The following is a 22,656-nucleotide window of genomic DNA, read 5'->3' on the forward strand; positions in this document are numbered from 1 at the left end:
ATAAATTTAATCACTGATAATTTATTTTGTTTTGATAAATATTAAGAATTTTAACAAGCCTTGTAAATTTATTTTAGCTAACTTGTATTTTCAAGAAGGATTGGTGGTAGATTTATTTCTGATTTTAGAGACTACCGAATTTGTTAATATATAGATTTGTAACAAATAAATAGTTATATACATTGGTCCAATGTTGGTCCAATATATCAGGCCAACATTGGGCCAATTAGCAAAATGACACTGGGTCAACGTCATTTGCCAACATCGGCCCAATGTTATTGTTGACGTTGGGCCAAAATTGGCCCAGTGTCGCATTCATTTAATTGGACAATGTTGTCGCAACGTTGGGCCAACATCTGTAGAAATAACATTCTACATTGGGCAAACGTCGGCACAACATATCGGGCCAACATCGGGCCGATAAGCAAACTTACATTGGGCCAATGTCATTTGCCAACATTGGCCCGATGTAACCGGTAACATTGGCCCAACGTTGGCCCAATGTTAGCATGCTATCTGGGACAGTGTTGTCTCAACAGCACCTGGCCTCTGCACTTATTTACACAGATTTGTACAAGATCGTTTAAACTATAAACATTAATTAAGCTGTCTCGAAGCAAACATATTATAAATACTTACAAAGTGGATGCAGATATGCAAGGCATCAGTCTCATAACGCTCGTGTCAGATTAAAAATGGCGCGGATATTACAAGTAGCCCGGATGTTGTCTACCCATGATACTCAACCAGATTCGTGGTATATCGGGCCAACTTGGGGCCGATGCCAATCCCCCAACAAATATTTTCTCTCATGATAATAGTTTTATGATATAACGCCAACAGTTAGCCCAACATTGGCCCCATTATACATAATCAACTACATATATCAATATTCCATTTTGGACCTTTGTTGGTCCATTAAATGTAACCAAACAGCGATAATACAAACATGATGTAAAATTGGACCAACGATGTTCTGCTATCTGGGATTCACATCCTGTTCCTGAGAACTTTTAACTAACAATTATTCAGTCTTCTCTAAATTCTCATGAATACAACGCTCATAAAAAAAATCATAATTTTAAGCGTTTTATTAAAAATAAATAACCATGCACACAATTCAAAAAATAGAATAAAACACTCTTTGGTGCTGTGATCACCCTAAGTTCAAAGTTAAAATTTTGAAAATTTCATATTTAAACAAAAGCAGTCATCTAATGAAAAGCATGGACATAAAATATCCTCTTAATTATTTCAGAATGTGCATCTAATTTAATATTTGGAATCAACGCTGTCCCAACGTAAAGCTCAGCAGCTAATTATAAAATTGACACCATCACTTAGTTGGCAGTATAATAATTGGACCAACGTTGGCCCAATATAAATATCCCATCTTTGAAACACCTGAACAAAATAACACTCTTGCTAACATCGGGCCAACGTTGGGCCAACATTCTATTACCAACTTCAAAAGACAATTCTTTAAAGGTGTATTACAAACATTGGGCCAACGTTGGGCCAACATACTACTACCAACTTGATTTGACACATTCTTTACGGGTGTATTACAAACATTGGGCCAACGTTGGGCCAACATACCACTACCAACTTGATTTGACACATTCTTTACGGGTGTTTTACAAACATTGGGCCAACGTTGGGCCAACATACTACTACCAACTTGATTTGACACATTCTTTACGGGTGTATTACAAACATTGGGCCAACGTTGGGCCAACATACTACTACCAACTTGATTTGACACATTCTTTACGGGTGTACTACAAACATCGGGCCAACGTTGGTCCAATATACAACTACCAATTTGAAAAGACACTTTCTTTAAGGTTGTATTATATACATTGGGCCAACGTTGGGCCAACATCAGCACCCTTCCTTCCTTGGAAAGTAAAGTGAATGGAAATTGCTTATGTTGGACCATCGTTGGGCCAACAAAGGAATTATGTCATGGTCGAGAAGGTTGACATGGTAACATGGGTCTAACGTTGGCCCAACGTTGTTCCCCCAACGCCAACCTTACAACCTTTTACCAGTGTTGGCCCAACATAGTCATGCTATCTGGGGTAATGATAGATTGACATAATGAATGCATAGTTTTATGCTATAAGGCAGTGATGGCGTTCCATAAGAAATACTTTTCGTAATTATTTACGATTGATGAAATTGTAGCTACATAACATCATTTCATTAACGTTATAAACTCTTAGACTGAGAAAACGTGTTTTATGCTTTGATATTTAAGCAATGAAGCATTATTTTTTGATAGATATCTCATAACTGCAACGGTGTGTGCAAACAATTGAAAAATGTGTGTTAGTGCGTTATTAAAATTAGTTTGCACACACCGTTCCAGTTATGAGACTATATTTTCAAAAAAAAAATAATGATTTATTTCTAATGTTTACATGTTTTAAACTCTCTGTCCTTACAGCGAATGTGATTTATATTTCAAAATGCATTTACTTATACTCTTTCTTCTCCATGGCATTTAATCTTCCACCTCTGATGTTTTGGAGGTTCGTGTTTACTCTGCTCCTATTTTGTATTGTGTAATGGACTTTTGATCTTAAAATACTGTTCGTTATTTGCACAGGTACAATTAATGTAACTGCTTTTGGTCAACATGACTGTGATTTTGAAGTTTCCCTTATCACGTTGCACAACCTCGGCGTTCAACGTATGCGACGTCAAAATAAAACACATACTTTAAACCTCCTTCCCGTGATATGGTTTTTTGAATGCCTTAGATTTCAATATACTTTATGTGCAAAATTAAGTGTATTGTTAATATTGATTAATGAAAAAATAACTGAAGAGAGTTGAATCTTATTTGTAAGACAGTAGTTCAAAGGCAATATTATTCATAGCAACTCTTTCAATTATACAATTAATGCAAAAAAAAATAAATCCGAAAAATTATCAACCGGATAAGTTCAAAGGTTACATTCAGCAACAAATAAATAACAAGTTTTATCCACACATATCCCGTGAGGATACCTCAGAGCACAGTTATCTATGTAACGGAGGAATACTCCACCCTGGTCTAGGATATGAACACAGTGGTTAAAACATTTTGCAGTAATGATCTGACTCTGACTGTCAGTAGTGATGCCACAGGGTTCAAATGGTTTGCTCTTATTTGTAGTCAAGTGACCAGTGTATCTAAATCTGAATTTTCCAGCTTGATTGAACACTACAGCACTAGCTCCCCAGTCAACCACGCAGATATCCAGGTTTCTGTTCTCCCTGACGTATTTAATTTTGCTATTTTCTTAATTCCCTTTGAACTACTATCTTACAAATAAAATTCAACTCTCTTAAGTTATTTAAAGAGGTTTACCCTCCTCATCAAACTGGATTGTTTGCTTCTCTGTGGAGCCTGAGTAACGGACAACTTTGGATTGTGTTCTATCATTACTGAACATGGTAACCAGGAGGTTACACAGAGTTTACAAGGTACCCAGCCCTGTAGTCTGATTATCTCATCTGTCTGTTCGTTCTTTACTTTATCCACAGTCTTTGTTTTTCAAAAGAGAAAACACGATCACCATCACCTGTCAGTGCTATATCATTTGGTGCTCCCCCTGATTTTTGTTAATATTGTCTTGATATATATTAAGTGAACCTTGAATGTTTTTAAAGCATTTCATATCAATGACTGTTCCACATGTCCAGAGATATTTGGAAATTCATCCTAGAAACCGTTTGTTGCTATTCTACTTTAATATATCTTGTCAAGGTAGTTACTGAGAAACTTTATTAACATTGGTGGAAACCATTCGTCAGTTCTCTTTTTTATTTTTGTTGATCACGACTCTGTTCTCTGATCTGCATATTTTTGAGTATGATACGGTAATTTTCAAACGTAAAAAAAATATTGCACAAATCACAGATATACATCGAGGTCCTTATGCGAAAAAAAACTTTACCTTTACTTTCAGTATACTGAATACAGCAATATTATATACAATGAACATCATGTGATCTGTTACAGTACAGTCCTATTCAACCTTGATACCTCATACTCCACATCCCAGATAACCGAAAAAACATTTACTGATTGTAATACACTGTATATACATATCCTTATTTAATAAGTACGCCTGTCCTAGTGAAATAACTCTGAAGCATGTGTACTGTAAACGTGATAACAGGTATTGCATTTTTTCACAAAACACAACATCCATTCAAGCAGAAGAATTCCTTAAGTTAGACAATATGTAAATATTCAAGGGATAAAAAACTGTACAATATTCACATTTGTTATATATGTGATATCCACTATTTCACAAAAGTTTTTCCTTGACAGAAAAAAATCCTGTGTATGTTTTTGTACAATTTTGTTCTTCAGTGTTGGTTCAGAACCATTTTTATTTCCTTTCATGTAAAGTGATATACTTTACAAAATATGGAATAAACACCACAGGGATGAGGTCCACATATTTACATCTATAAATATTGAGGGCAACTGGAATATGGTGCCTCATATATCACGACAAAAAATCCATCTGTAGTCTTGGAATAAGAAGTTTTACTTCACCCTGAAAAACGGAATCCAAGACAAATATTTAAACAAATTACAAATGTACTTTACTAAAACTGAAATGGCCCTATTTTTGGAGAGTTCTGCTTGATATATTCATTACTGCAGACCCAGTTTTTAAAAATTAATTATTTATGATTTATTAGATTTATTTAAGCTATGGACATACATTTGATTTTTTTAAATTAAATATTGTAACAGTTTAGTATACATGTACTTAAAGTTCTTTAAAACATCCATGGATATCATTGATATATAATAATTATTATAAATGCATTGGATGGTACATATGTGTTTAAGGCTAATTCATGAATTAATGATTGTGCTAAATTTTGAATACGCTAGATTAGGTTCAAATACAGTATTTTGCCGTCCATTTAGGCAATGTAAATAGGCAAAATTTTCGATGGTCTCAATTTCAAGGACTATTTACAACAATTATAACGAATTTGTCTTGTGAAAAAAAACATGGTTAGTAGTATTTTGAGAAAGCAGTTTGAAAAACGAGAGAAATAAATCGAGAAACAGCACACTCGTTTGTGCGCAATAAATAAACACTTTTTTCAATAGGTGGCACTGTAGCTCTCTGGTCTGTCAATTTATTATTTTTTTTTCCGAGAGCTATAGGATCAGACAAAAAAAAGATCAGACATCATGACAGACTATTATTAAACTTTCCAATGACAGTTTTGAAAAGCTAAGTTTTTAAGGACTTAGCTTCACATTGACTTCAAGGTATAAAAAAAAATGATGCAAAATGAATGCAGTAGCTGCACTACTGTTCATTTTCAGCCAGCTAGTTTCTGAAAAACAAAATATCCAAGCTAGCACACCTAAGCCCGAAATGAATCATGCAGGTACAGAGTCGGCGTTGTTGTAAATGCTGTGTTGATGAATCACAAAGTTGTTGGTGTGACATAATTGTGATTGTAAGGGAGATAAATCTGATATTTATAGTCTAATTGTCACAGGACGGCAATTTTTTTTATCAGATGAAACAATGCTAATGTCATTATAATTTTTTCTCTGTCGTGGTTATTTTTATTATCTGATGATTTTTGTGTTAATTTCACAGTATTTTTGATCATCGTTATTGCTGTCTTTAGTGTGTAAAAGTTAAATCGTGAATCATTATTCATATTTCACCAGTTTCTTTGGACTGACCACAGGTAGTTCTGTCTGTCTGTCTGTCTGTGTTCAGCCGGTCCAAGCTTGGTACAAGATTTTAAATCTGCGACAATTATTCTCTCTATATATTTTGAATTTGTGATCAATATAGCAGCGCTGTGCTTTATTTTGTTCTTCATTTGTATCTGTGAAGTGCAGAAATTCTAGATAGCATCAAGATGCTAAATGATTGATTTTTTTTATCACTGAATTCTTGTTTACTTTTTGGCACTTTAGCATCTGAGTTAAACTTGCTTTATAAATTATTAGCCTTTTAACATGTTTCACACACACACAGTGTCTTATAAAATCATGAAGAAAAAATAATTAGTAAATATTCCTTTTATGACATTGATTTTCTGTTGTTTTAAAGAAACCTGCCTTTTTGTGACAAAAGTTGATTGTAAAATTTTAATTGGAGTTAAACTATGTTCTACATGAAGTTTATTTTAAAATGCGTAACGGATTTATTAAAGTTCCATTTGTCTAAGTAAAACATAAACATAAAAATTTATAACTGAATTAATATTCCAGAAATTCAGCATATGTTCTGAGTAACTGTTTTATTACCTAGTACAGAGCTGCCAACCCTTATGATTTTGGCGTAAGGCGTACGAAATCAGCCCCCTAAAATTCGCCTTACTTTTTCGATCTATCTATATTCTTCCGATTTCAGTTTGTTTTTCTTGTTCCAAGTTTATAATACCGGTAATTTCATAGCTGGCAGTCCATAGTTTCTACATTATAATATATTCATAATTCTTACAACGTTTGCTTGTATCATCGTTTCGGTTTTAGAAGGCTAATCACATTCATGTCAATGTTTTAAAGTAAACAAAATGTAAACAATCATGACTCAGATTGCATGTTTATTTACAAAACATCTTCAGCATCAGGGGGCTTAGGGGGTCCCTAGACCCCGCCGTACTATTTGTCATTTCAGAATGTTGGCAGCTCTGCTAGTAAGCAGTCATTTTTATGCCTAAAATTTAACTATAAAAGCATTTTCTTTCTATACAAAATATTCAAATTTTGTATATTTTACAGATATCCAAGATATCCAGAAAGATACCTTATAAAGAAAATTGTTGGCCTGTAAGGTGATATTGTGAAGTAGGTTTATGATCGTATACATTTTATATATTGAGTAATTTTGGGCCATGAAGAACTAAGTGTGATATATATGACTACATGTACATGTTTTGGTAAAAAAAAAGGTGAAGTTAGAAAATAAAACGTTGCATATGTCAACTTCAATTTCTAAAACAGAGTAAAACTTTATTTTTCTCTGTTAAGGTAATAAGAAACAATAAATTGAATTTTTGTTCTTTCTGCTTTTGTCTGTCATTATCTGTCCTGCTGGAAGAGGGCGAAGTATATTTTGCATCAGGCTCGAGATTCGATTGAAATTTTTATAAAGTTTACAAATTATAAAAAGGAAATTTTTTTTTTTGTTTAAATCCTTTTTGACTGAAATAACGTTAGTATTTGGCTGTAAGAAATTTTTATAATTTATTTTTTACACTTGTGAATCTGTCCATTGATTATTATAATTGTATAATTTAAAAATTATATAAATTACTTACAGCCAAATACTAACGTTATTTCAGTTATTCAAAAAGGATATAAAATCTTCTTCTCTGCTTCATGGTATTAAATAAACCAACTGTGTAAGTAAATAGTTATGATGAACAAGAGTGCTTCTTCCAAAATTTGAAATTTATGACCCAAGGGTCAGGCATTAGGGTGGGGCTCTATTGATAATATAGTGAAATGCATAATTTCTTTGAAAATCTTCTTCTCTGCTTCTGGGTATTAAATAAACCAACCAAGTAAATAGTTATGATGAAAAAGAGTGCTTCTTCCAAAATTTTGAATTTTATGGCCCCAGGGTCAGGGATTAGGGTGGGGCTCTATTGATAATATAGTGAAATGCATTATTTCTTTGAAAATCTTCCTTCTCTGCTCCCAGGTATTAAATAAACTAACTGAGTACCTAGCTATAAGGAGCAAGAATGCTTCTACCAAAATTGTGAATTTGATGGCCCCATGGTCAGGGGTTATGGTGTTAGGGCATGGCTCTATAATGATTATATAGTGAAAATACATTACATCTATGAAAATCTTTTTCTCTAATCCTGGGTAATAAGCAGATGAACTACCTTTATTAAGTTATGATGCGCAAGGGTTCTTCTTCTAGAATTGTGAATTTCAAGGCCCTTTGGTCAGGGATACCAAGGGGGGGGGGGGGGCTCCACTTATATACTGAATATGAATTGTTTGAAATCTGCTCCTTGGTATTAATCAAACATTTTTGATAAGCAAGTGCGCCTTTTCAAAAAAATTGCAATGTGTAGACCTAGGGTAAGGATTCATGTGTACTAGAGGCACTTCCGATTAATGCTGAATATTACTGATAAGTTGAAATGCCTTTTTTGTTCCCCTACCCTGCTTTTGGGGTACTAAGTAAACAAACTGATTAATTGCGAAATGTTTAGTTATGATTAGCAATGGTGCCTCTTTCAAAATTGTGAATGCCATAGCATCTAGCTTAAAACATGGACCAAATTCAATCATTTGAAAGTTAATTGTTGCATGATACTCAGGTGACCTATAAGGCCCATGGGCCTCTTGTTTATAACAAGGCATGATATATATTTATAGTTCAGTTATATTCAGATGTAGGACGTTTTATGCCATGATTTTAGCTTCCATGTTCCAAAGGTTTAAATGTTTTTTTGTCCAATGTTATTCCAACATTTGTCTATCAACATCTAACCTTTTTTTTAAATCTCAGTAATTCTGAATACTAGTAAGCAGAATTTTTAGCGAGGATTTAATTTTGGCATTTTTAAGGAGGGTGTTGAGATCGCAAAAATTGAATATCGCATTTTAAAATCGCTAAAAGCACATCTCGTAAAAAATAAAATACCAACTTTTAAAGAAAAATCTCTAATTCATTTTACTCATCCAAAGGACGGGTCTCTACGTCCCATAGAGAGATTGTAACCCATGACGTTATGATCAACTCCTAACTCTCCAACTCTGGAGTAGACACTCTACCACTATGCCACTCAGGCAATTAGTGCTAAATATAAGCACATGTCGGTCCATAATGCTATATAAACTCAAAGTCAAAGCATTTTAGAGAGAAAAAAACCCAGAAATCTCTCTAAAAATAAAATATCAACTTTTAAGGACAAATCTCTAAATCATTTTACTCACGCAAACACGTCTTTTTTCGGTATTTATAAGATTTATTTACACAAAACAAATATCCCACGGAAGGTAGCAATAGTTGAGCTTTGTCTTGGTCATTTGTCCGTCTAGCATATACGTCTAGTTTTCTCAAACACTTCGAAACTGTTCGACAGATTTGAAATTTACGTTGGTCGAGTGGTTAAAATATGCATGATTTTCACAATCTACGACTTGTGTAGGGATTCCGACAGTTGAAACTGCAAAAGCAAACATTTATCTTCAATATGCAACAATTAAAACTTGTCTAGATTTTATAAAAATTAATAATAAAGACATTTTCTCTTCACAGAATAAAGGGGGGAGTCGTTTCTAGAAAAACACAACGCATGGGGAAGTCGCACAATTGAATAGTACTATCATTTTAAATTTCAACTTTTCCTTTGCTAAATGCTTCCTTACACTTTTTTGATAATTTTAGTAAAATGTATCATGCATTTAAAAAATTGCTCAATATATGCAATGTGTACAAGTAAAACCAAAAACGTAACATGTATTTATCGTTCTCTATTGTGAAGAACATGAGCATGCGTATACCAGTCCTTCATATACTTTACTACATGTACATTTTATATAGTTTCTGCATGAGCAGTGGCATATTTAAAAAAAATTCAGCACCTTAAATTAAATACATGTACCGTTTGGCAGTTAATGTCGAAGAAGGAAAAAAACTACAAATACGGAAAAGTGGGTTAGGAAAGTGGACTTTAGCTTCGCCACTTTCCTTCACGCATAACATATATAAATTATTCTAAAGAATATATTTTGTGATGAGGGTATGATATTTAAATATTTAAATATTTTTATAGCTCTTTTAAAATATATATCATTAGAGTTTAAGACCTTGCCCTTACCCGGAATAAAAATATGGAAAATACATTTCACAAAACACGTAGTATGAAGAATCTTCTGGACAACGTTTTGTTGTAGAATAGTTATGTTTCCTAATATATAAATAAAATGGTAGCCTCCTTCCTCAAACCTATTTTTTTTCCTTGTTAAAATTTTTCAGGTAAGTTGTTTATAATTCTCTTTCATTTTGGTCATTCTTTTGAAAAATTGTTGTTGTAAAAAAAACTTTACTAAAAATGGAGAACTTTTCTTTACTGTTTTCCTGAGCGGTCATATAAATCACTGCTTGACCGTGGAACGAGATGTTGGACCTGTCGATGAGATATTGCACCGCTTACGTCTCAGTGTGGGTGGGGTCAGTCGTCAGAACTTTACGGAAATGACCAAGTTTAATTATATAAATTGCAGTTCGGGTCATAATAAACAGTAAAAGTTAGATTAAATCATTTATCGAATGTGTTCTCGGTCGAAAATGCGTTTTGTCGACCCCTCGAAAATTATTTGCCTTCGGCCTAACAGCCTGGGGCAAACATTTTGGTTCTTCGATCGGTCTTCGATGTGATGTAAGAAAAAAACATATTAAAGGGGGGTCTTGTTCCCTGGCATATATGTACGAAGATATATAATCGAATTGTACATGTGTATTGCTGATTTTTTTTTTCTAGAACCGATAAAGTCACAGAAAACAATCTCTTGTCAAAACTTCAAATTATAAAGAAATTAACCAAACATCGATTTATAGATACATGTATCTATGAATAAATAAAAATGTATTGGTAGTATTAAAAAAAAAACAATAAAAACAGCACCAAGTATGCATTAGACTTTATTTTACAACTCCCCCATGCGTTGTGTTTTCCAGAAACGACTCCCCCCTACGTAACCATTATTGTCTGAAGAGAAAATGTCTTAATTATTATTTTTTATAAAGTCTAGACAAGTTTTAATTGTTGCATATTAAAGATAAACGTTTACTTTTGCTGTTTTAACTGTCGGAATAACTACACAAGTCGTAGATTGTGTAAATCATGCACATTTTAATCACTCGATCTACGTAAATATGAAATCTGTCGAATAGTTTCGAAGTGTTTGAGAATACTAGAGGTATATGAAACTTGGACAGAGGACCAGTACAAAGCTTAACTATTGCTATCTTCCGTGGGATATTTGTTTTGTGTAAATAAATCTTATAAATACCGAAAAAAGACGTGACCCACATCTCTTCTGACTCCGACGCGGTGAAAATCTACTCCCCCATATGTTGAAAACGACTCCCCCATACTTTTCAGCGACTCCCCTGCGTTACCCGTTGTATACGGTGATTTTAGAGGGAAAAAATCAACTAAATGACCAAACGGTTTTTTTTAATTTCATATAGTTTTTTAGGTCACCTGAGTCACTCAGGTGACCTATTGCTATCCGTGTTCGTCCGTTATTGTCCGTCGTCTGTTGTGTGTCATGTGTAAACATTTGAACATTTTCAGCTTCTCTGAAACCACTGTACCAATTTCAACCATATTTTTTGGCGCCCGCGCCCGCGCCCGCCCCGCCCGCCCCGCGCGCGCGCGCCGCCCGCGCCCGCCCGCCCGCGCCCGCGCGCGCGCGCGCCAGCCGCCCGCGCGCGCGCGCGCGCCCGCGCGCGCCCGGCCGCGCGCGCCCGCGCGCCCGCCCGCGCGCGCGCGCGCGCGCGCGCGCGCGCGCGCGCGCGCGCGCGCGCGCGCGCGCGCCCGCGCGCCCGCGCCGCGCGCGCGCGCGCGCGCCGCCGCCGCGCGCGCGCGCCGCGCGCGCGCGCGCGCGCGCGCGCGCGCGCGCGCGCGCGCGCGCGCGCGCGCGCGCGCGCGCGCGCGCGCGCGCGCGCGCGCGCGCGCGCGCGCGCGCGCGCGCGCGCGCGCGCGCGCGCGCGCGCGCGCGCGCGCGCGCGCGCGCGCGCGCGCGCGCGCGCGCGCGCGCGCGCGCGCGCGCGCGCGCGCGCGCGCGCGCGCGCGCGCGCGCGCGCGCGCGCGCGCGCGCGCGCGCGCGCGCGGCCGCCCATACAGACTTTTATGGTCCCTCCCCCCCCCCTGGGGCCTGAGGTGTGGGGCCAAACCACTAAAATTTATGAAATCTTTAAAAATCTTCTTTACTCCTGGATAACAAGCAGGCAAACTGTTAGCATGGATGTTATGACCATTGAGTCCTCTATCAAAATTGTGAAATTCATGTCCCCAGGTCAGGGGTTCTAGTGCTAGGGTGGGGCTATATATATTATATAGTGAAAATGGATTATTTCTTTGAAGATCTTCTCTGCTCCTGGATATTAAACAAAATCTTCCAAAATTGTGAATTTTAGGGCCCCAGGGTCAGGCGTCCTGGTGTTAGGGCGGCTCTGAATATATTGTGAAAATGCATTAATTCTTTCAAAATCTTCTTCTGAGCTCCTGGTTTATAAATAAACTTATTTAGTATAAAGTTATAAAGCCTTAACCAAATTTGTAAATTTCATGGCCCCTGTGTCAGAGTTTTGCCATTTGGTGGGGGGGGGGGGGGCTCTTTTGATTACATTGTAAAAATACATTAGTTCTTTGACAATCTTTTCCTTTGCTCCTGGGTATTATGCTAATGACCAAAGAAAATATTTATGATGAATAAAGGTGCGTCTAGCAAAATGGTCAATTTCATGCCCCTTGGGTCAGAGGTATCGGAGGGGGGGGGATTACAAAGTCTAAAAAAAATAATACTTTGAAATCTGCTCTTTGGTATTAATCAACCATTTATGATGGATGAAATAAAACTTATGATAAAATTTCCAAAATTTAAAAAAAATTTGAAATACATGTATGTGGCTCCAGGGTCAGTGGTTCCTTTGGGGTGGGGTGCACAACTGGACATAAAGTGAAAGTGCATTTTCTTTTTGTTACTCTGATCTACCTCTGGGTATTAAGTCAATAGAGTAAGCATGCAAAGTTTATAATTATGATAAGCAAAGGTGCCTCTTTCAAAATTGTGAATTTCATGGCCTCTGGTTGAAAATAACGAACCAAATTCAATTGGAAAGTTGTTACATGATACTCAGGTGACCTACAAGGCCCGTGGGTCTCTTGTTTATTTGTGTAATTTAAAATTCATTAAAGGAGCGTAGTTCAGAAATTATTTCAAAGTAAAACTTTCATTTTAAGTTTCTCCAAAATGACATGTATTAAATATAATGAATATGTGAAAAGTTACATATGGACTTGAAAAGAATTTTTTTTTAAAGAAGTGACTATTAATTCCATTAAAAGTGAAAACCGACAGATGTCAGATGATAAAAAAATTATATCCAATGTTTTATTTTTATCAGAACAATGTCCTTATTTAGTTTCATTGACACTAAACAAATTGCTATGACAACTAATATTATCTCTTGATGTTGATGTAGTCTACATTTTCTCCATACTGCTATTCTGATAACTTGAAAGAAAAACAATACAAGATTTCACAATATAAAATTTATAACTTAAAAATAAAATAATTTTTTTTTACAAAATAGAGCCATAATGACAGCACAATGATATACACAAGCTTATATTTAACTAGTGCTAATTGTAACGGGGACCGTTACAGATGTTCCCCAAACGCTCCCCAACTCCCTTTTATAGTCATATTCCCTGTAAGTGTAATTAAATAAGACAAACTCTATGCATTTGAGACTTTAACAACGTTTACCCAAAAGTGTACTATGTTCATTCAAATTTTATCATTGCACACTTGCGCATGTGAATGCATGTGCGTAATGACCATATCATATTTTCTACACAATCTATATATTTTAATATGCTAAATATTAAAGTATTTAATCCAAAAGTATAAAAAAAACGCTCATTCAAGTGTATTTTTAATTTTACCTATTTCACGTGCACGCAAGTGCATACACGAGCATGGTGACCATACCTTCTTGTATAAGTCCATTACATCTATCTATGTTCTAAATCTCACCCCGTTTGGTTCAAAACCAAGGGAGTTATAGCTGTTTAAAGTTTCAGCCAATCTGATTGCAGCGCACGTACACGCACATGCATGCATGCATGTGCATGGTGATCATGCCTTCTTGTAGAAGTCCATTATATATATCTATGCTCCAAATCCAATCCTGTTTGGTTGAAAACCAAGGGAGTTAAAGCTGTTTAAAGTTTCAGCCAATCAGATTGCAGCGCACGTACACGCACGTGTATGTATGTGCATGGTGACTATACCTTCTTGTAGAAGTCCATCATATATATCTAATGTTCCAAATCCCATCCTGTTTGGTTGAAAACCAAGGGAGTTCTAGCTATTTAAAGTTTCAGCCAATCAGATTGCAGTGCACGTGCATACACGTGTTTTCATGATAATTGCTATATATCATGTTGTAAGATATCGTAATACATGACTATGTTCAAAATTTCAAAGGATTTCGTCAAAAAACCAAGAAAGATATTGAGACTTTAGTTTCAGCCAATCAGAGCAAAGCGCACGTGCATGCACGTGAGATCTTGCTATTTTGACCATGTCATCTTGTCTATGCTACTAATATATCATTACAATATGAGTTTCAACGCATTTCATCAAAAATTGAGAAAGTAAGTCTATATCAATTATATTGATCATTTCTCGTGTTGCACGTGCGCGCTCTTGCAAGCACGTGCGCGCAAAATGACCTTGACTAGGCAAATCTACATAACATGTCTACTAACCCTAAAAAGGTTTTACCTACATCGGATGAACAGTTTACAAGATCATTCCCGGACAAAAAAGTACCCAGGAAGAAGAAGAAGAAAAATAATAATAACTAGATACGATCTCGTTGCGAGCAACGAGTGGGTCTTCCGTCCAATTCTTGATAAGATGAGAAAAGATTTTGATTGAGATTTTCATTCAAAAATAATGATTTACCACAATCTGTGTGTGTAAAAAGACATTGAACATTAAAGACTTTAAAAATCGGCTTTTGGCCCCTAACAGCCCTTAATTTTAGGAATCAGCCCTTTTTCTTCATATAATCTTAAAGTTCTAAAGATTTTGATCACTTTTTGTTCAACAACTGTTAAGAAATTCTTTTCGTTTTTCGAGCTATTAGCAAAAGAAATTTTTAGGGGCCAACCCTTCAACTCCTTAATGGGGACGTTTAGCAAAAAATGAAAGGTTGCATATTGTTTAGAACATTATTTTGAACATCTTTTGTTCAATATTGCTTATCAAAATATTTCTGCCTTTCGAGATATAAAGCATCAAAGATTAAGCATTTTGGCCCCTTGTGGCCCCTAATTATGTAACAAACGACATAAAAATCATAATACATAATTGTAGATGGTTGAGATTAACATCTTTGCTTCAGAAATGTATTACAAAATATTAACTGACAAAGAGTTATCGATTGAAGACTTTTGGCCCCTCTTGGCCCCTAATTCGAGTGCCCAGCCCCTTTTTCAGGATCTCATCTTAAAGATCTTAAGATTTTAAACATTTTTTGTTCAACAACTTTTCAGAAATTCTTTTTCGTTTTTGAGCTATTAGCAAAAGAAATATTTAGGGGCCAACCCTTCAACTCCTTAATGGGGACGTTTAGCAAAAAATGAAAGGTTGCATATTGTTTAGAACATTATTTTGAACATCTTTTGTTCAATATTGCTTATCAAAATATTTTTCCCTTTCGAGATATAAAGTGTCAAAGATTTAGCATTCTGGCCCCTTGTAGCCCCTAATTATGTAACATACGACATAAAAATCATAATATATAGTTGTAGATTGTTGAGATAAACATCTTTGCTTCAGTAATGTATTACAAAATATTAACTGATAAAGAGTTATTGATTGAAAACTTTTGGCCCCTTTTTACCCTAAATTTGAGTGCCCAGCCCCTTTTTCTTGATTTCGTCTTAAAGCTCTTATAATTTTGAACACTTTTTGTTCAACAACTATTCAGAGATTCTTTTTCGTTTTCGAGTTATTTGCAAAAGAAATATTTAGGGGCCAACCCTTCAACTCCTTAACGGGGACGTTAAGCGAAAAATGAAAGGTTGCATATTGTTTAGAACATTATTTTGAACATCTTTTGTTCAATATTGCTTATCAAAATATTTCTCACTTTCGAGATATAAATCGTCAAAGATTTAGCATTCTGGCCCCTTTTGGCCCCTAATCATGTATTATACGACATTAAAATCATAATATATAGCTGTAAAATGTCGAGATAAACATTTTTGCTTCAAAAATGTATAACAAAATATTGACTGATAAAGAGTTATCGATTAAAGACTGTTGGCCCCTCTTGGCCCCTAGTGTGATGAGTCAGCACTTTTTTCTTCATATCATATGAAAGATCTTGTCATTCTTCACAAATATTGTTCAGTATGTTTTCACAAAATATTTATATTTTAAGAGATATGATGCAAAATGTCTCAAAAAATCACTCATAATTCGTGACCTAGATTTCGACCCCTACCGAGCTTCCATACTAGGCACTTCCGGAAGATTTGAAAGTACAGGTGCAAAACTACAATATGTCTTCTATTAGTCCTGAAAAGGACAACATTCTAGCTTTTGTCGTTTTTGAGTTTTTGTCCGGACAAAATGGTCACTAAAATTCGATTAAAGGGCGATAACTTCCGACCGGAAGTGATTTTTCGAAAAATAAAAAAAATGAATAAGGTTTAGTTCATGATACATCTTTTCTGAATATTTCAAGTCAATCCACCCAAGCATCTCTGAGAAATCGTCTGCACAAAAATGTGTAAAGAAAAAAATAATAATAACTAGATACGATCTCGTTGTGAACAACGAGTGGGTCTTCCGTTCGATTCTTGATGAGATGAGATAAGTTTTTGATATAGATTTTCATTCTAAAGTAATGATTTTCCATAATCTGTAAAAAGAGTTTGAACAATAAAGACTTTTAAATCGACTTTTGGCCCCTCTCGGCCCCTAATATTACGGATCAGCCCTTTTTTCTTCATAACATTTTAAAGCTCTTAGGATTATGAACACTTTTTGTTCAACAACTATTCAGAGATTCTTTTTCGTTTTCGAGTTATTCGCGAAAGAAATATAAAGGGACCTGCCCTTCAACTCCCTAATGGGGACGTTTAGCATAAAATAAAAGGTTGCATATTGTTCAGAACATGATTTTGAACATCTTTTGTTCAATATTACTTGTCAAAATATTTCTCACTTTCGAGATACAAAGCATCAAAGATTTAGCATTCTGGCCCCTTGTGGCCTTAATTATATAATGTACGATTTTAAAATCGTAAAATACAGTTGTAGATTGTTTAGATAAACATTTTTGCTTCAGTAATGTATAACAAATTATTGACTGTTAAAGACTTATCGAAAAAAGATTTTTAGCCCCTTTTGGCCCCTAATTTGAGTACCCAGCCCCTTTTCCTGGATTTCATTTTGAAGCTCTTAAGATTTTGAACACTTTTTGTTCAACAACTATTCAGAGATTCTTTTTCGTTTTCGAGTTATTCGCAAAAGAAATGTTTAGGGGCCAACCCTTCAACTCCCTAATGGGGACGTTAAGCGAAAAATGAAAGGTTGCATATTGTTCACAGCATGATTTTGAACATCTTTTGTTCAATATTACTTGTCAAAATATTTCTCAATCTTGAGATATAAAGCATCAACGATTTAGCATTCTGGCCCCTTGTAGCCCCTAATTATGTAATATACGACATAAAATTCATAATATGTAGTTGTAAGATGTTGAGATAAACATTTTTGCTTCAGTAATGTATAACAAAATATTGACTGTTAAAGAGTTATCGATTAAAGACTTTTAGCCCCTCTTGGCCCCTGATTCGAGTGCCCAGCCCCCTTTTCGAAATCTCATCTTAAAGATCTTAAGATTTTGAACATTTTGTGTTCAACAACTGTTCAGAAATTCTTTTTCGTTTTTGAGCTATTAGCAAAAGAAATATTTAGGGACCAACCCTTTAACTCCTTAATGGGGACGTTTAGTAAAAAATGAAAGGTTGCATATTGTTTAAAACATTATTTTGAACATCTTTTGTTCAATATTGCTTATCAAAATATTTCTCCCTTACGAGATATAAAGCATCAAAGATTAAGCATTCTGGCCCCTTGTGGCCCCTAATTATGTACCATACGACATAAAAACCATAATATATAGTTGTAGATGGATGAGATAAACATTTTTGCTTCAGTAATGTATTACAAAATATTAACTGATAAAGAGTTATCGAAAAAAGATTTTTGGCCCCTTTTGGTCCCTAATTCGAGTGCCCAGCCCCTTTTCCTGGATTTCATTTTGAAGCTCTTAAGATTTTGAACACTTTTTGTTCAACAACTATTCAGAGATTCTTTTTCGTTTTCGAGTTATTCGCAAAAGAAATGTTTAGGGGCCAACCCTTCAACTCCCTAATGGGGACGTTTAGCGAAAAATGAAAGGTTGCATATTGTTCAGAGCATGATTTTGAACATCTTTTGTTCAATATTGCTTATCAAAATATTTCTTCCTTTCGAGATATAAAGCATCAAAGATTGAGCATTCTGGCCCCTTGTGGCCCCTAATTATGTATCATTCCATATGAATATCATAATATATAGTTGTAGATTGTTAAGCTTAACATTTTTGCTTCAGTAATGTATAACAAAATATTGATTGTTAAAGAGTTATCGGAAAAAGTTTTTTGGCCCCTTTTAATACTTAATGTGCTGAGTCAGCACTTTTTTCTTGATGTCATATTTAAGATCTTGTCATTTTGCACAAATTATGTTCAGTATGTTTTAACAAAATTATTATACTTTAAAAGATATGATGCAAAATGTCTCAAAAAATTACTCATAAAAGGTGTCCTAAATTTTGACCCCTACCGAGCTTCCATACTAAGCACTTCCGGAAGATTTGAAAGTATAGGTGCAAAACTACAATATGTCGTCTATTAGCCCTGAAAATGACAACATTCTAGCTTTTGTCGCTTTTGAGTTTTTGTGTCGACAAAATGGTCACTAAAAATTCGATTAAAGGGCGATAACTTCCAACCGGAAGTGAATTTTTAAGATTTGAACAAAAAAGGATCATCTTCAGATCAAAACACATTATCACTGAAAATTTCATTAAAATATATCAAACCGTTTTTGAGATATCGTCTGCACAAAAATTGTAAAGAAAAAGTGGAATAATAATAATAATAATAATAATAAAAGTGAAAAAGAAACAATACAATAATAGAAGGGTCTTCCGTTGGAGACGGAAGACCCTAATAAAAGTGAAAAAGAAACAATAGAATAATAGAAGGGTCTTCCGCTGGAGACGGAAGACCCTAATAAGAAACAGAGTAAAAACAATATGTTCCCCAACTTCGTTTGGGGAACATAACTATCGAGGTATATACAAATATGTCTATTTCAAATACTAGTATTTAATTTTCTTAATCTTTCCTCCATACTCAGCAACGAACAGATAGTTACTTTTGTCCACACATAAACCTAATGGATCCTTTAGATCACATTTATCTATATAACGGAGGAACTGTCCGTCCTGATCTAGGATGTGGATACAGTGGTTACCTCGGTCTGCTGTCAGGATCTGATTCTGGCTGTCTGTTGTGATGCCCCGGGGTTTAAATGGTTCGTTCTTTGTAGTAGAAGAATGACCGGTGTATCTAAATCGAAGTTTTCCAGCCTGGTTGACCACCACTACAGCACCGGCTCCATTGTCAGCCACACAGATATCAAGGTTTCTGTTCTCACTGATGTACTTAATCCTGTCATTTCCTGAATACAGAGGTTTACCCTCCTTATCAAACTGGAGTGTTTGTTTCTCTGTGGATCCTGAGTAACGGACAACTTTGGATTGTGTATTATCATCACTGCGCATGGTAACCAGGAAGTCACCAGAGGATGTGACACAGAGTTGTTGGGGTACCCAGCCCTGTAGTCTGATCATCTCCTCTATCTGTCCATTCTTCACTTTATTCACAGTCCTTGTTTTCCAGTCAGTGTACACTAGATCTCCATCACCTGTCACTGCTATATCATTTGGAGATTTTCCTGATTTTGTTCTGATTGTCTTCATGAGTGAACCTTGAATGTTAAAACAATTCATATCATTGACTTTTCCACTTGTCCAAATTTCTTCTTCACTGAGACAGGCAACAGAGCGGAGGTTTTCATACCCAGTATCTATAGTAGTGATAAGTTCTGGTTCTTCCAGCAATATTCTGCTTGACTTTTCTAATTTCTTCAGCTCGTAGCCATTTTCTTCTGTTGTAGTAGATAAAGGTGCAAGAGATCCAAACAATTTGTAAATCTGTTCTCTATCTACAGGTTTTGGATTAAACATTGGCAGGGATACCTGAACTTTAGGAGGAAGTTTACTGAATTCTTTGTTTCTGGAGCTGTATTCTGTGGTCATGTACACTTCATTTGATTCTTCAATTTCCTTCAGGTTGAGCAGATTTTGTTCTATAAGGGACTGTATTTGTTTCACTTCATCTGCATGTTTCCTGAGAATGTCAAAGTGTTTTCCTTTCAAATCATCAATTTCTTTTTTCATGACATTGACGAAATTGTCAATTTCTCTGTGCCATTGTTTTCCATGTTTTGTCACTGCTGTTGTAAGTTTCTCATATTCTCCATCCAAGTTAGCTATCTGTGTTTCTAGATCATTTCTGATTTCTTCATATGTTGGAGAGATAATGTTTTGTAATTCCTCTGTATCTTTTTCGATATCAATTTTTTTTGAGTTGTATACTTCTGACAGTTCTAAAAAATGATGTCCTTTATGTTTATTTGACGTAAAACATGAAGGGCAAACAGGAATGTCACATTCCTTGCATTTTAATTCACAAGTTTTGGTTGGATGTGTTGCACACTTTGGATAAATCAAGGTTGTTTTTCTTTGTTGGAAAGGAACAATTTTATGTTTGTCATATTCATCAGTAATGTGTTCTCCAATACAGGGTTTACAAAGGTTGACATGACAGAAATCACAGTACATCTGTACTATAGCTGTCTCACAAAGGTCACATCTGATCACATCCTGGGCACTGTGGCGGGGATCCATAGTTTGTGTAGAAGTCCTATAAATCAAGATTAATTGTTTTGATATTAAGATTAGCCCACCATTTAATTACATAGTTTTTTTATTTTACTACTAAATGAATATTCATAAAAAGCACTTCCTGGTCATAACAAAGGCGTTCATATTTAAATAACATATCATAAACATGATAAACAGGCATCGAGAAAAGCAACACTGAAAAATTATCATGAAAATACACAAATAGCAACAAACAGTTTCTATGATGAATTTCCAAATATCTCTACCATGGTAGCCACTGGGAAACTTGACTTACATTGGTGGAAGGTTATTCGTCAGTATTCTTTTATCATTTAAAATTGTCTATACTGAGACTCTTTTTCGCCATGGCCATCTCCATATTTTTGAGTAAAAATTAGAGTTATCGCTCTTACAGCGTTATACGCACTTGGAAACCCCTCCCCTTTTTTCAGTTCCACTTTATAAATTCCTATGATTCACACAGCTCAAGTCTGAAGATCTTCAGAATCACGTTGCTTCCTTCTCTATATACTTTTAAAATGAGCTTATTATATCATGATCACTGTCGCAAGCCCCCCCCCCCCCCTCCCCGCCCTTTTTCAAAGTATGATATGAATAATATTGATCATGCCATACTTTGGTACTGTACAATACCAGGCACGTAGCAACAGTGGGGGGGGGGGGGGGGGGGGGGGGCGTGCCCCCCCCCCACTTTTTTTTCACAATAATTTTACTATTGGAAATGTTCAGTGATAGACTGGTTGCCCCCCACCCCCCACACTTTATGTTAAACAAAGAAACAAATAAATACAAAAGAGTAATATATAGAAATACTTTAAACAAACCTTTATTTACAGTATATTGATTATGTATGTTGTAATCCCCAACTGCTGTAACATCATTTATCTTTTGTTAGTTACTGCTATCAATTTTGAATTTCTGCTTGTATGTTTTTTTTTTTCCTTATTACTTGTATGCCCTGATGGGCCCCAAATTGGTATTAATAAATCTTATACTTATACTACAGGAAATTATTGATATAAGGGAAATGTAGTGTTGAATACCAAATTTTGACTGAAAAAAGTTGCCTAAACCCCTCCCCCCACGAAATTTTATTTTCGAATTTGGGCAATTTGCCTGTGCTAATCTCACATACCGTTTCGTGGTTACTTTCCACTCGGCGGACATAGTTTTGACGCTAATTACGGAGATAAATGAAAACAAAGACATACATGCCGTATATGGTTGTGTAGATAAAGATAAATTATCGTAGAAGACAATGGCAATAAAAAGTTTGCCAGTGCATTTCATCTGAAAGTGTAAATGAGTGCGTTTCTGAGGAGGGGGTGTTCCGTGTAATTCGGAGTTAGATACCTTGTGGTATTATACTATGGGTGAAAAAATTATTTCCGAAACAAGTGCCTGTGGACTTTCCCGACGGAAATCCCACACCAGAGTCAATTTTCCGGGGGGAGGCCCCCCCTACTCTGTGTTATAGAGTGCGATTTCCCCAAGAGCCGATCTCCCCCCAATAAAATATAATTGCTGTACTTATGTTTAAAGGGGAGAGGGTCGTCACAGTACACTGCTACAAGACAATGCCCCTTCTTTAAAATGATGACCCGATGTATTGAACATACGTACATACGGATATGAAAAACGAAAATAAAAATTTTAAATCCCATTTTTCTCAGCAATTGTCAACATTTTTTTAAAATCAAATAAATCGGTAAATCTTGAGGGAGTATATATAGGTTTCCTCTGCGTCTGTCTGTCTAACTGTTCCTCTGTC

At 35.6% G+C, this 22,656-nt stretch overlaps 2 protein-coding genes across 2 annotated transcripts in view; both read right to left on the minus strand.

Moving 5' to 3' along the window:
- LOC134240727 (tumor suppressor candidate 2-like) overlaps positions 1-22,656 on the minus strand; it is an 86,574-nt gene that overhangs the window by 56,300 nt on the left and 7,618 nt on the right. The window lies entirely within an intron of this gene.
- LOC134240723 (uncharacterized) lies at positions 19,189-21,223 on the minus strand. The gene is made up of 2 exons (XM_062722785.1): positions 21,160-21,223; positions 19,189-20,883 (listed from the first exon to the last, which is right to left on the minus strand). Coding segments are annotated over exons 1-2 (1,671 nt in total). The 5' UTR covers positions 21,162-21,223; the 3' UTR covers positions 19,189-19,214.

This window comes from Saccostrea cucullata, unplaced genomic scaffold, assembly GCF_032062105.1.
Source record: "Saccostrea cucullata isolate Sc308-1 unplaced genomic scaffold, CSIRO_AGI_Scuc_v1 ctg906, whole genome shotgun sequence".
NCBI lineage: Eukaryota > Metazoa > Mollusca > Bivalvia > Ostreida > Ostreidae > Saccostrea > Saccostrea cuccullata.